General features: G+C 36.9%; 3 protein-coding genes across 3 annotated transcripts; 1 reads left to right on the plus strand and 2 right to left on the minus strand.

The window, feature by feature from the left end:
- Positions 1-4,229: 4,229 nt before the first annotated feature.
- On the minus strand, positions 4,230-4,796 carry LOC129746361 (ejaculatory bulb-specific protein 3-like). The gene has a single exon (XM_055739985.1). It carries the CDS (start codon positions 4,757-4,759, stop codon positions 4,379-4,381), a length of 381 nt encoding a protein of 126 aa, XP_055595960.1. The 5' UTR covers positions 4,760-4,796; the 3' UTR covers positions 4,230-4,378.
- A 2,681-nt stretch (positions 4,797-7,477) lies between these two features.
- Positions 7,478-8,044, minus strand: LOC129746889 (ejaculatory bulb-specific protein 3-like). Its single transcript, XM_055740816.1, has one exon. It carries the CDS (start codon positions 8,005-8,007, stop codon positions 7,627-7,629), a length of 381 nt encoding a protein of 126 aa, XP_055596791.1. The 5' UTR covers positions 8,008-8,044; the 3' UTR covers positions 7,478-7,626.
- Positions 8,045-8,388: 344 nt separating this feature from the next.
- On the plus strand, positions 8,389-8,926 carry LOC129745956 (ejaculatory bulb-specific protein 3-like). The gene has a single exon (XM_055739354.1). It carries the CDS (start codon positions 8,409-8,411, stop codon positions 8,787-8,789), a length of 381 nt encoding a protein of 126 aa, XP_055595329.1. The 5' UTR covers positions 8,389-8,408; the 3' UTR covers positions 8,790-8,926.
- Positions 8,927-11,471: the final 2,545 nt, after the last annotated feature.

Genomic DNA, 11,471 nt, shown 5'->3' on the forward strand with positions numbered 1-11,471 from the left:
TTTATTTTTTAAAATTAATTCTCCACTCGTGTTTGAAATTAGGTTCATATTTAGAACCGTAAAATCGGTAAAAGAGAAAAATGTTGGGGATTCGTAGGCCACCATAACCAAATCGTCTAGATACTGTGCAAAGTTTATGAGTAGACCCAAAACTGAAATTTCATAATTAATTTAATTATTTTAAAGCAGTTTCAGCAGATGAGGAAATAAAGAAGACAGTTGTGTATGATCGAATAATTTCTAAAACCTGGCTCGCGAACGTTTCGGCAAACCATTCCTTATATAGGATGGATAAAATAGAGATATCGCATCGAGAAAGTACAGTTCAGGACCGGATTAAGCCATTGGGGGATCAGAAGCAATTTTTCCCGGGTGGCCCCTATGAATAATTTTTTTTATATGCCGTCCCAGAGAAAACATAATATTTTGAACATTTGACGGAACTGGAAACGAGTTCAGTATATTGCCAGATTATCCGGTTTTATACGTGCATGTTCAATTCAAATATGCAATTTTAAAATTTAGGAAATTTGCGGTCCGGCGCGGTTAGAAGAAAATCTCAAAAGAAAGCCCAGCTTTTGCCAGATTTATTCACATTACTTGCAAAACCCAATAAAAAATTGGAGTTGAGTCATTATATTGTTTTTGTGTCAAACGGAAATTTATTATTATTAAATCAACAGATCATATATTGATCCAAATGATATTTAAAAATTAAGAGACTAACTACAAATACAAATCTACACTGAACTTAGAACACTAAGAATTCTTCTTCGGAATAAAACCTTCGAAACGTCAAAATCAAAATGCTCTGAGAAGCGGTTAAAAGTCTTGATGGCGCCAATTATTGCAGAGTTGGCCCCGTAATTGTTTAGTCTCACAGGAACGAAGAGCTGAAGATCATCTCAAACAACGAGGTCGGACGCTAAGTGGGAGAACTTCCAAAAGTGCGGGAGAGTCGATTCTTGATGAAAGCAGATCAGCGACGAACGACGCACGAGTGGCGGTCCTGCGGGCTTGCAGCGTGTCGATGTTGATCAGGCGGCAGCGGCTTTCGTAGCTGGGAAGTCGAAAAGGGTCTTGCCAGTTTAAGTGTCGAAGGGCATACCTCAAAAAACGTCGTTGAATGACGTCGATGCGATCAGAACCGTTTTGATAATATGGGCACCAAACCGCAGAAGCATATTCGAGGATCGATCGAACCAGACTGCAGTAAAGACTCTTCAGGCAGTAGATGTCCTTAAAGTCCTTCGTCATGCGGAAAAGAAGACCCAGGCTTCTGGAGGCTTTGTCAACGATATAGTTAGTGTGATTCTTAAAATCCAACCGCGCGTCGAGGATCTCACCAAGATCTTTCACGTGTTGAGCTCGAGAGATTGCATCGTTTCCAAGGAAATAAACGGCTGAGAACGGGCGTCGTTTGCGGGAAAATGATATTACTACACATTTATTACGGTTTAAAGGTAGGCGATTGGCATCACACCAGGAGGCAAAGAGGTTAAACTGGTTCTGCAGGAAGTTCACATCTTCGGAGCCATTGATAGAGTAGTACAGTTTCAAGTCGTCTGCATACGCCAATTTTGGTCCATCGAGAAGTTGCAGCACGTCATTTAAGAAGATTAGGAATACTAACGGCCCTAAATGACTTCCATGAGGCACGGCTGATGGAGCTGAGAACTGCCTGGAAAAACAGTTACCCGTACGAACTGTCAATTTACGTCCAGTAAGGTAACTGCGGAACCAGCCAATAAGAGATCCACAAAGTCCTAAACGCGCGAGCTTTCCGATGGCAATATCATGGTTCACCTTGTCGAATGCCGTAGACAGATCGGTATAGATGGCATCAGTTTGGGGATCTAAAACCACCAATTCGAAAAGTTTGGCTATAGCACACAGAGCTGAAATTCCTCGGTAATTATTAACATATTTCCTATCTCCCTTTTTATGAACCGGGAACATGTAAGCTTCTTTCCACAGTGAGGGGAAGGTGGTCAAGCGAAGCTTGGAAGATAAGCCTGATAGGAATCAAGGAAGGCATAAAACACTTCAGGAAGGTAGCTGGTATCCCATCCGGGCCCGTAGAGAAAGAGTTTTTGAGCTTAGTGGCTGCTTTAGAGATGGTTGTGTCCTCGACTGTAATACCGTTTAAAGAAAAGCCCAGTGGTGAAACACTCCTGATGGCACAATTAAGTTGGTCGTCGGTTATTGAAGATGTATCAAAGATGCTCGAGAATTTATTGGCGAAGAGATCGCAGATTCCGGAGTCAGAGTTCGCCATGATGCCATCCAGGAACATGCAGTACGGTGTTCCAGGTTCATTCCGCTGATTCTTGACGTGATTCCAGAAGGATTTTGGGCTAGTCTTGAAATTTTGCTGAATTCGACTAAGATGGTTTTGATAGCAACGTTGACAGGTTTTTTATAGGCGGAGTTAAGTTTGCGATATTCTTCCTCGGTATGCGGAGATTTGTGCTTGTTGTTATTTCGAAGGGCACGTCTTTTTGTCGCTTTCAGTTGTCGTAAAGCTGCTGTAGCCCATGGAGTCCGAGGATTAGCATTGGCGGTGCGTTTCGACACATGACGGTCGATTACGTAGTTGAGGATGTGCGAGAAAGTTTCGTCTGCAGCGTTAGGGTTAGCTAGTTCGAGTTCGGATTCCCTGGAAAGGTTAGAAAAATTGTATTGAAAGAACAATTATGTCTGGTGTCTTCAAACAATAAATATTAATAAGTACTTCTCGTGCAAATGTTGCATAAGAGTTAATCTTTAATAAAACTTCGTTTTTCTTTTCATGATTGATTACAGATCATCGAAAGCTGATTAGAAAGATCGAAAGCATAATAAATATTTCCATCATGACAATTGGGAAATAACATTAAGATCTTAGACAAAGATTAAAAATAAGAAAAAATAATGGAAATAAATTCAAATTCCATAGAGATACAGATATACAATTTCAAGAGTAAAATTCGAAACCTGAAATCGGAACTCATTCAGAACCACAATTCAGTGCCACAAATTACAATCACTATTTCAAATCAATATTTGCGAAACAGATAACACATGAATATCTAATTCAAAATTAAGAAACAAAGTTGTAATCAAGGCCAAAAAAGGAATGGCAAAATTTATAATTTAAATCCAAAGGTGTTATTTCAAATTCTTGTATTTAAAAAACAAAAAGAAAACTCGTTCACGTTTTCATGCAATGTGTTTGAAATTGAAAAAATAATGCGAATTATTTGCAATTTTGTATAAACAATAGGATTCTCGTGAAATCAAATATTAAATAACAAAAACTTTTGTCAAATGTGACCAAATGTTCAAAACACAGAATCATAAATCTGAGAGAAGATAAGATTAAAATCATATTAATATTTACAGAATTACTCAATAATATTCGCAATTCAACCATGAGTGTGTTCTATGATCAAACATAATTTGAGATTGGTCAACTAGGAAATAATATGCTGATTTCCGATTATTTGCTTAAGCAGAGGATAATTGTGAAGTAAAAGTGCATCAGAACCAATAGTATGGAATTGGGATTAAATTAATTGGAAAATTGGAAATTCTCTAGTAACTCCTAGCATGTTTCTTTATTTAATAAGCAAGGGATAGTGATGTATTAACAGGCTCAAACAGAAAACTCAAATTGGTCTGAATTTTCTTTAGCTATGTTTGTCTTTGGTAGTTTTTAAAACGATTCCAATGACAAGTTCCGATAAAAAATGAAAATTTGAGGTGTTTGATGTTGGTCACTTTGTTATAGATTTTTTCTGAATAATGACTGGATGCTGCTTGATTTGTTATGATTTTGTGTAAGATTTTTCTAGGTTTTGAAAATAGTTGTACTTATTTGCCCAACCAATGAAAATGTGGGAAAAAAACTGCAATTTTTATTCTAGGAGCTTCCTTAACTTATACTATAGTGAAACTATCAGAATATTATTTCACTGGGGCCTCCTTACTTGTGAAATTTAACGTTTTAATTCCAATTTTATCGTTTCAATTCTTTTTTGGCTAGATTTCTAGAACTTAAAGCAGTATGATTGAAGTAATGTTATATTTTTTTTCTTCTCCGGGGGGCAAAGGCAATTGCCAACCCCCCGCAATCCGGGCTTGAGTCATATAGACTCCAACCGCAAAGGAAGGTTAAAATGGTTTTTGAATGGATTTTTCAGGCATGCATGTGCATTTCAGTAGATAAGCACAGTAAATAAAGCAAATTATTGTTAACGAGGAAATGATCCAAACAATAAAGTTTTATTGAAACGCTTTTTGATAGATTTTTTTTTCTTCATTTTTGAACAACTGATTTGGTGCCACTTTGGATAGCATGTGTCATAACGTTTGAGTTCACCGGAAATCCTAATCCTTACAGCTTAATTCCGGACTTCTCGGCATCAGCACGGTACTTCTCGACGTATTTGTTATCGGGATCGTACTTGGCCTTCAGGGCAGCCCATTCTTCCGGGCGGTTGGCCGAAAGATACTCGATGGCCTTGTCGCTGCTCTCCTTCTGCTTGGGACTACACTTGGCACAATCGGTTTCCAGGGCTTCCGGAAGGACACGTTTCAGCTCAGCCGCATCCGGTGGGCACTTGCCCTGGTCCAGCAGGCAGTTGTAGTAGTTCTTGAAGAGACGATCGGATTTGACCACTTCCAGCACATCGATATTGTCGTACTTGTTGGTGTAGACCGTGTCCTGGGCCACGGCGTAAGCCAAGAAAGCAGCGAAAAGGACGAAGAATTTCATTTTTAAGTTGATTTTTGATAAATATCGAGCTGGAGGCTGACTTCGAACTGTGATAAATGCATCAGATCTTCACTCTATTTATATGGCCTCGGAAATATGCAAGTTGTGCATTCTGGTCAACGTCTTGCAAATTCAAATCATTTAAACCGATAGTGCATAGACGAAAAACAGTTCATTCAAGAGCGTTTTCAAGATTCAGATCGAATGTTTCCAAGCCCAAAGCACGAATGCAGCCAATAAGAGATCCACAAAGTCCTAAACGCGCGAGCTTTCCGATGGCAATATCATGGTTCACCTTGTCGAATGCCGTAGACAGATCGGTATAGATGGCATCAGTTTGGGGATCTAAAACCACCAATTCGAAAAGTTTGGCTATAGCACACAGAGCTGAAATTCCTCGGTAATTATTAACATATTTCCTATCTCCCTTTTTATGAACCGGGAACATGTAAGCTTCTTTCCACAGTGAGGGGAAGGTGGTCAAGCGAAGCTTGGAAGATAAGCCTGATAGGAATCAAGGAAGGCATAAAACACTTCAGGAAGGTAGCTGGTATCCCATCCGGGCCCGTAGAGAAAGAGTTTTTGAGCTTAGTGGCTGCTTTAGAGATGGTTGTGTCCTCGACTGTAATACCGTTTAAAGAAAAGCCCAGTGGTGAAACACTCCTGATGGCACAATTAAGTTGGTCGTCGGTTATTGAAGATGTATCAAAGATGCTCGAGAATTTATTGGCGAAGAGATCGCAGATTCCGGAGTCAGAGTTCGCCATGATGCCATCCAGGAACATGCAGTACGGTGTTCCAGGTTCATTCCGCTGATTCTTGACGTGATTCCAGAAGGATTTTGGGCTAGTCTTGAAATTTTGCTGAATTCGACTAAGATGGTTTTGATAGCAACGTTGACAGGTTTTTTATAGGCGGAGTTAAGTTTGCGATATTCTTCCTCGGTATGCGGAGATTTGTGCTTGTTGTTATTTCGAAGGGCACGTCTTTTTGTCGCTTTCAGTTGTCGTAAAGCTGCTGTAGCCCATGGAGTCCGAGGATTAGCATTGGCGGTGCGTTTCGACACATGACGGTCGATTACGTAGTTGAGGATGTGCGAGAAAGTTTCGTCTGCAGCGTTAGGGTTAGCTAGTTCGAGTTCGGATTCCCTGGAAAGGTTAGAAAAATTGTATTGAAAGAACAATTATGTCTGGTGTCTTCAAACAATAAATATTAATAAGTACTTCTCGTGCAAATGTTGCATAAGAGTTAATCTTTAATAAAACTTCGTTTTTCTTTTCATGATTGATTACAGATCATCGAAAGCTGATTAGAAAGATCGAAAGCATAATAAATATTTCCATCATGACAATTGGGAAATAACATTAAGATCTTAGACAAAGATTAAAAATAAGAAAAAATAATGGAAATAAATTCAAATTCCATAGAGATACAGATATACAATTTCAAGAGTAAAATTCGAAACCTGAAATCGGAACTCATTCAGAACCACAATTCAGTGCCACAAATTACAATCACTATTTCAAATCAATATTTGCGAAACAGATAACACATGAATATCTAATTCAAAATTAAGAAACAAAGTTGTAATCAAGGCCAAAAAAGGAATGGCAAAATTTATAATTTAAATCCAAAGGTGTTATTTCAAATTCTTGTATTTAAAAAACAAAAAGAAAACTCGTTCACGTTTTCATGCAATGTGTTTGAAATTGAAAAAATAATGCGAATTATTTGCAATTTTGTATAAACAATAGGATTCTCGTGAAATCAAATATTAAATAACAAAAACTTTTGTCAAATGTGACCAAATGTTCAAAACACAGAATCATAAATCTGAGAGAAGATAAGATTAAAATCATATTAATATTTACAGAATTACTCAATAATATTCGCAATTCAACCATGAGTGTGTTCTATGATCAAACATAATTTGAGATTGGTCAACTAGGAAATAATATGCTGATTTCCGATTATTTGCTTAAGCAGAGGATAATTGTGAAGTAAAAGTGCATCAGAACCAATAGTATGGAATTGGGATTAAATTAATTGGAAAATTGGAAATTCTCTAGTAACTCCTAGCATGTTTCTTTATTTAATAAGCAAGGGATAGTGATGTATTAACAGGCTCAAACAGAAAACTCAAATTGGTCTGAATTTTCTTTAGCTATGTTTGTCTTTGGTAGTTTTTAAAACGATTCCAATGACAAGTTCCGATAAAAAATGAAAATTTGAGGTGTTTGATGTTGGTCACTTTGTTATAGATTTTTTCTGAATAATGACTGGATGCTGCTTGATTTGTTATGATTTTGTGTAAGATTTTTCTAGGTTTTGAAAATAGTTGTACTTATTTGCCCAACCAATGAAAATGTGGGAAAAAAACTGCAATTTTTATTCTAGGAGCTTCCTTAACTTATACTATAGTGAAACTATCAGAATATTATTTCACTGGGGCCTCCTTACTTGTGAAATTTAACGTTTTAATTCCAATTTTATCGTTTCAATTCTTTTTTGGCTAGATTTCTAGAACTTAAAGCAGTATGATTGAAGTAATGTTATATTTTTTTTCTTCTCCGGGGGGCAAAGGCAATTGCCAACCCCCCGCAATCCGGGCTTGAGTCATATAGACTCCAACCGCAAAGGAAGGTTAAAATGGTTTTTGAATGGATTTTTCAGGCATGCATGTGCATTTCAGTAGATAAGCACAGTAAATAAAGCAAATTATTGTTAACGAGGAAATGATCCAAACAATAAAGTTTTATTGAAACGCTTTTTGATAGATTTTTTTTTCTTCATTTTTGAACAACTGATTTGGTGCCACTTTGGATAGCATGTGTCATAACGTTTGAGTTCACCGGAAATCCTAATCCTTACAGCTTAATTCCGGACTTCTCGGCATCAGCACGGTACTTCTCGACGTATTTGTTATCGGGATCGTACTTGGCCTTCAGGGCAGCCCATTCTTCCGGGCGGTTGGCCGAAAGATACTCGATGGCCTTGTCGCTGCTCTCCTTCTGCTTGGGACTACACTTGGCACAATCGGTTTCCAGGGCTTCCGGAAGGACACGTTTCAGCTCAGCCGCATCCGGTGGGCACTTGCCCTGGTCCAGCAGGCAGTTGTAGTAGTTCTTGAAGAGACGATCGGATTTGACCACTTCCAGCACATCGATATTGTCGTACTTGTTGGTGTAGACCGTGTCCTGGGCCACGGCGTAAGCCAAGAAAGCAGCGAAAAGGACGAAGAATTTCATTTTTAAGTTGATTTTTGATAAATATCGAGCTGGAGGCTGACTTCGAACTGTGATAAATGCATCAGATCTTCACTCTATTTATATGGCCTCGGAAATATGCAAGTTGTGCATTCTGGTCAACGTCTTGCAAATTCAAATCATTTAAACCGATAGTGCATAGACGAAAAACAGTTCATTCAAGAGCGTTTTCAAGATTCAGATCGAATGTTTCCAAGCCCAAAGCACGAATGCAAATTCGTAACCGATTAATGATAATGATTAGGCAAAAAACTACCCAGAACGAGCCGATGAAATAATTCTACCGAGCCCCACGAGACTTCCAATTGGTTCCATATAAATACAACCCCGAATCCGAGGATAAAGTACAGTTCAAGTAAACAATCCAAATCTTCAGCATCAAGATGAAAACCGTCATCATTATTTTTGCGCTCATTGCGGTGGCTCTCGCCCAGGAGACGATCTACACCAGCAAGTACGACAATATCGATGTGCTAGAGATCGTCAAATCGGATCGGCTCTTCAAGAACTATTACAACTGCCTGCTGGAACAGGGCAAGTGCCCACCGGATGCGGCTGAGCTGAAACGTGTCCTACCGGAAGCCCTGGAAACCGACTGTGCCAAGTGTAGCCCCAAGCAGAAGGAGAGCAGTGATAAGGCCATCGAGTATCTTTCGGCCAACCGACCGGAAGAATGGGCCGCCTTGAAGGCCAAGTACGATCCCGAAAACAAGTACGTCGAGAAGTATCGCGAGAATGCCGAAAAGATCGGAATCAAACTGTAAATGGATGTATACGTGATGTGATCAGTGATACTTCAATGTTGGATTTACTCAAAGATATTTGAAAACCGATTCATAACCAAATACTCAACAGTGATTTCAATAATTTGATTCAATAAACTAATCTGTGATTATCAAAACGAAAAACTGAATTCTGCTGTACCGTACAATTTATCACGTTTTAAATTTTTTAACAAAACTCAATCTTGAAACATTTTAAACCGTTAAACAATTTTCCAAAACACTACATGCGGTTGTTAAATCAGTATTTCATTAAGTTTTATTCCGGAGCTATCCTGATGTATTTAGTTTTTTTTGCAGGACATTTTGAAATTTATTATTTGAAAAAAAAATTCTACAATTTTACAGTTTGAGTTTTTTCGATATACAGTAGATCTCCACTTATCCGAGCCACTGTTTTCAAACAAAATCTATGAAAAAATGTGTTATATCATACTGATATATTAATAACTCGACGTTTTCGACGTTGTGCAATGTTGGACTAGGTGTATTCCTTGGAAAGATTATAAATTTACCTAAATTTTTAATATAAGGCTATGATCATTTAGTATCCGGCACTTTATTTCGGTGATAGCTACGTTAATAGAGCTCGGATATGCAAAACTTTAGTAGCGTTGTGTTGGTTATGAAAAGGACTATCTTGCCTATTTTTGATAGATTTTTAAGTTAACGTGTGTTTGAGATATTTACGATGCAAAAAGACATGGTAAAAATAATTTCGCACAAACTTGCTTTTTACGCATTAACGCGCTTCGAAAATTTTTCATTGTTGACTTAAAATCTCATGAATTGTTGATATTTTCTGTTTTTTTTTCGAACCAAATGGTTAAGAAGTATAAGGAGCCACTCTAGGTTCCACACGAAGTTCAAACCAACCATCGGAGTGCAACCCTTGATCTTAAATCTGGTAAAATGTCTTAAATGGGATAACTGAATGCAGAATCCTTAAATAATGCAAAAAATCCATTTCAGGCAGGCAAAAAGTGTTGCCTGACTAGTAGACACCAAGTAAATAATTAATAATGATCAGTTCCAAAGATCGCAATCTGTACATCCGATTTTTACGCAATAAATATGACAGATGTGTTCTGATGGACAAAAAAAAATATGTTAAAACCGGATTTTAGAGATCAAATTCTTCGAGGTGCCTACTCATGAAAAGGTTCCAATTAGATTCCAATTGCTTTTTCCAGGTGAGTTTGTGTATCATGATTTTGCAAAGGTTTTGCTTCTGTGGTAAAAAAATAAATCAATACATACATGAATGGAAAAAGTGCGCAAAGATAAAAAAGAGATTTAATGAAAAAGTTAGAATATTTCTTGAAATCATTGATAATTTTTTTTTATATTTTTACATTAAATGTCATATTAACACCTTCATTTCCTCCATAGAAAGTTTTTCGATCAAATGAATAGTTTTTAAAATACACACGTTTTTAACTGCCCGGATTCTAAATGATCATAGCTTTAGTCACTAACGTGACAAATTGTGGCTAACAAATTTTTATGCGAGGTTTTTACAATGAAATCAAATTTTTCCACCATTTTCTGTCTCTTGTCCTACAGTGGACAAATTTAACTCCATCGCATAAAAGAGATGTGTTAAATATTGTGTTTCAAACATCTTTTGCTGTAGAGAGGTTTCGAAATAGTGCACGTTATTCAAAAAATTATCAAAAAAACGTCAATTTACCAAACTTTGATAATGTATAGAAAAACCAAATTTTAATATATTGTTTCGAAATTTGAGATTTTGACAGAAGATTTTAGAAAAAAAACTAAACATATAACGTTACAGCTTCCAAATTTTTTTTTTGCTGATTGCCAGCGATGATTTCCCACTGTGCATAGGGTTTTAACCCTCCAAAACTGTTCGCAAAATAAGCGTTGCGGGGAAATTTTACCTGTAGATTGTTGTTATTCCCGTGGCTGCAAATGTTGACCGTTTTGGATGATATTAGATTTATTGTGTAGGTAATTCATTCTAGTTTCTTAATATTCCAAAATAAAGTAGATTTGCTTTATCAGGTTGTCTGTAGTAGGAAAAAAAGACCCAAAAGTAATTTTATTTTTAGATTGCTTATAGTTTCTGACACCATCGACATATTTAAGAGTTTCTTTGATGTTTGAAATTGTCAAGAATACATCTATCCGACGATGTATAAATTTTGGGGGTCCGATGAAAAAATTTACTTCTATCCCGGATTTTTTTTTAGAAAAAAATCTTGTTTAAAAAAAAGACATTCAGATTTGGCTTTGCTTTGCTGTTTCTCATATCTCAATAAACCGATTTTCTAAGGAGTGTATTAAAAAAAATCAACATTTTGTTTTACGAATAACATTTGAATGCACGTTTTAGCTTTCTGAACCTTGATCTTCAAAAAAACTCAGAAATTTCAATTTCTATTTTGATAAAACATACTTGATCTCTAAATCATCTCAATTCTTCAGTATATTAGAATTATGATAAAGATGCTTTGAATCTGCGTTTCGGGTCATATTGACCCGAACAGCTTTGGAACGCTAAAGATACCTGGCGTATCATTCAGTGAATAAGTGATTGAGTGAATAATTTTCGAATATTTTTGAAATTGTAACAGTTAACAGCCTAAGCAAAAGCCTTTAAACCCTTTTTTCAGAGCATTTACATTAATCCCTCAAAGT

The sequence above is a fragment of the Uranotaenia lowii genome, chromosome 2, assembly GCF_029784155.1.
Source record: "Uranotaenia lowii strain MFRU-FL chromosome 2, ASM2978415v1, whole genome shotgun sequence".
Classification (NCBI taxonomy): domain Eukaryota; kingdom Metazoa; phylum Arthropoda; class Insecta; order Diptera; family Culicidae; genus Uranotaenia; species Uranotaenia lowii.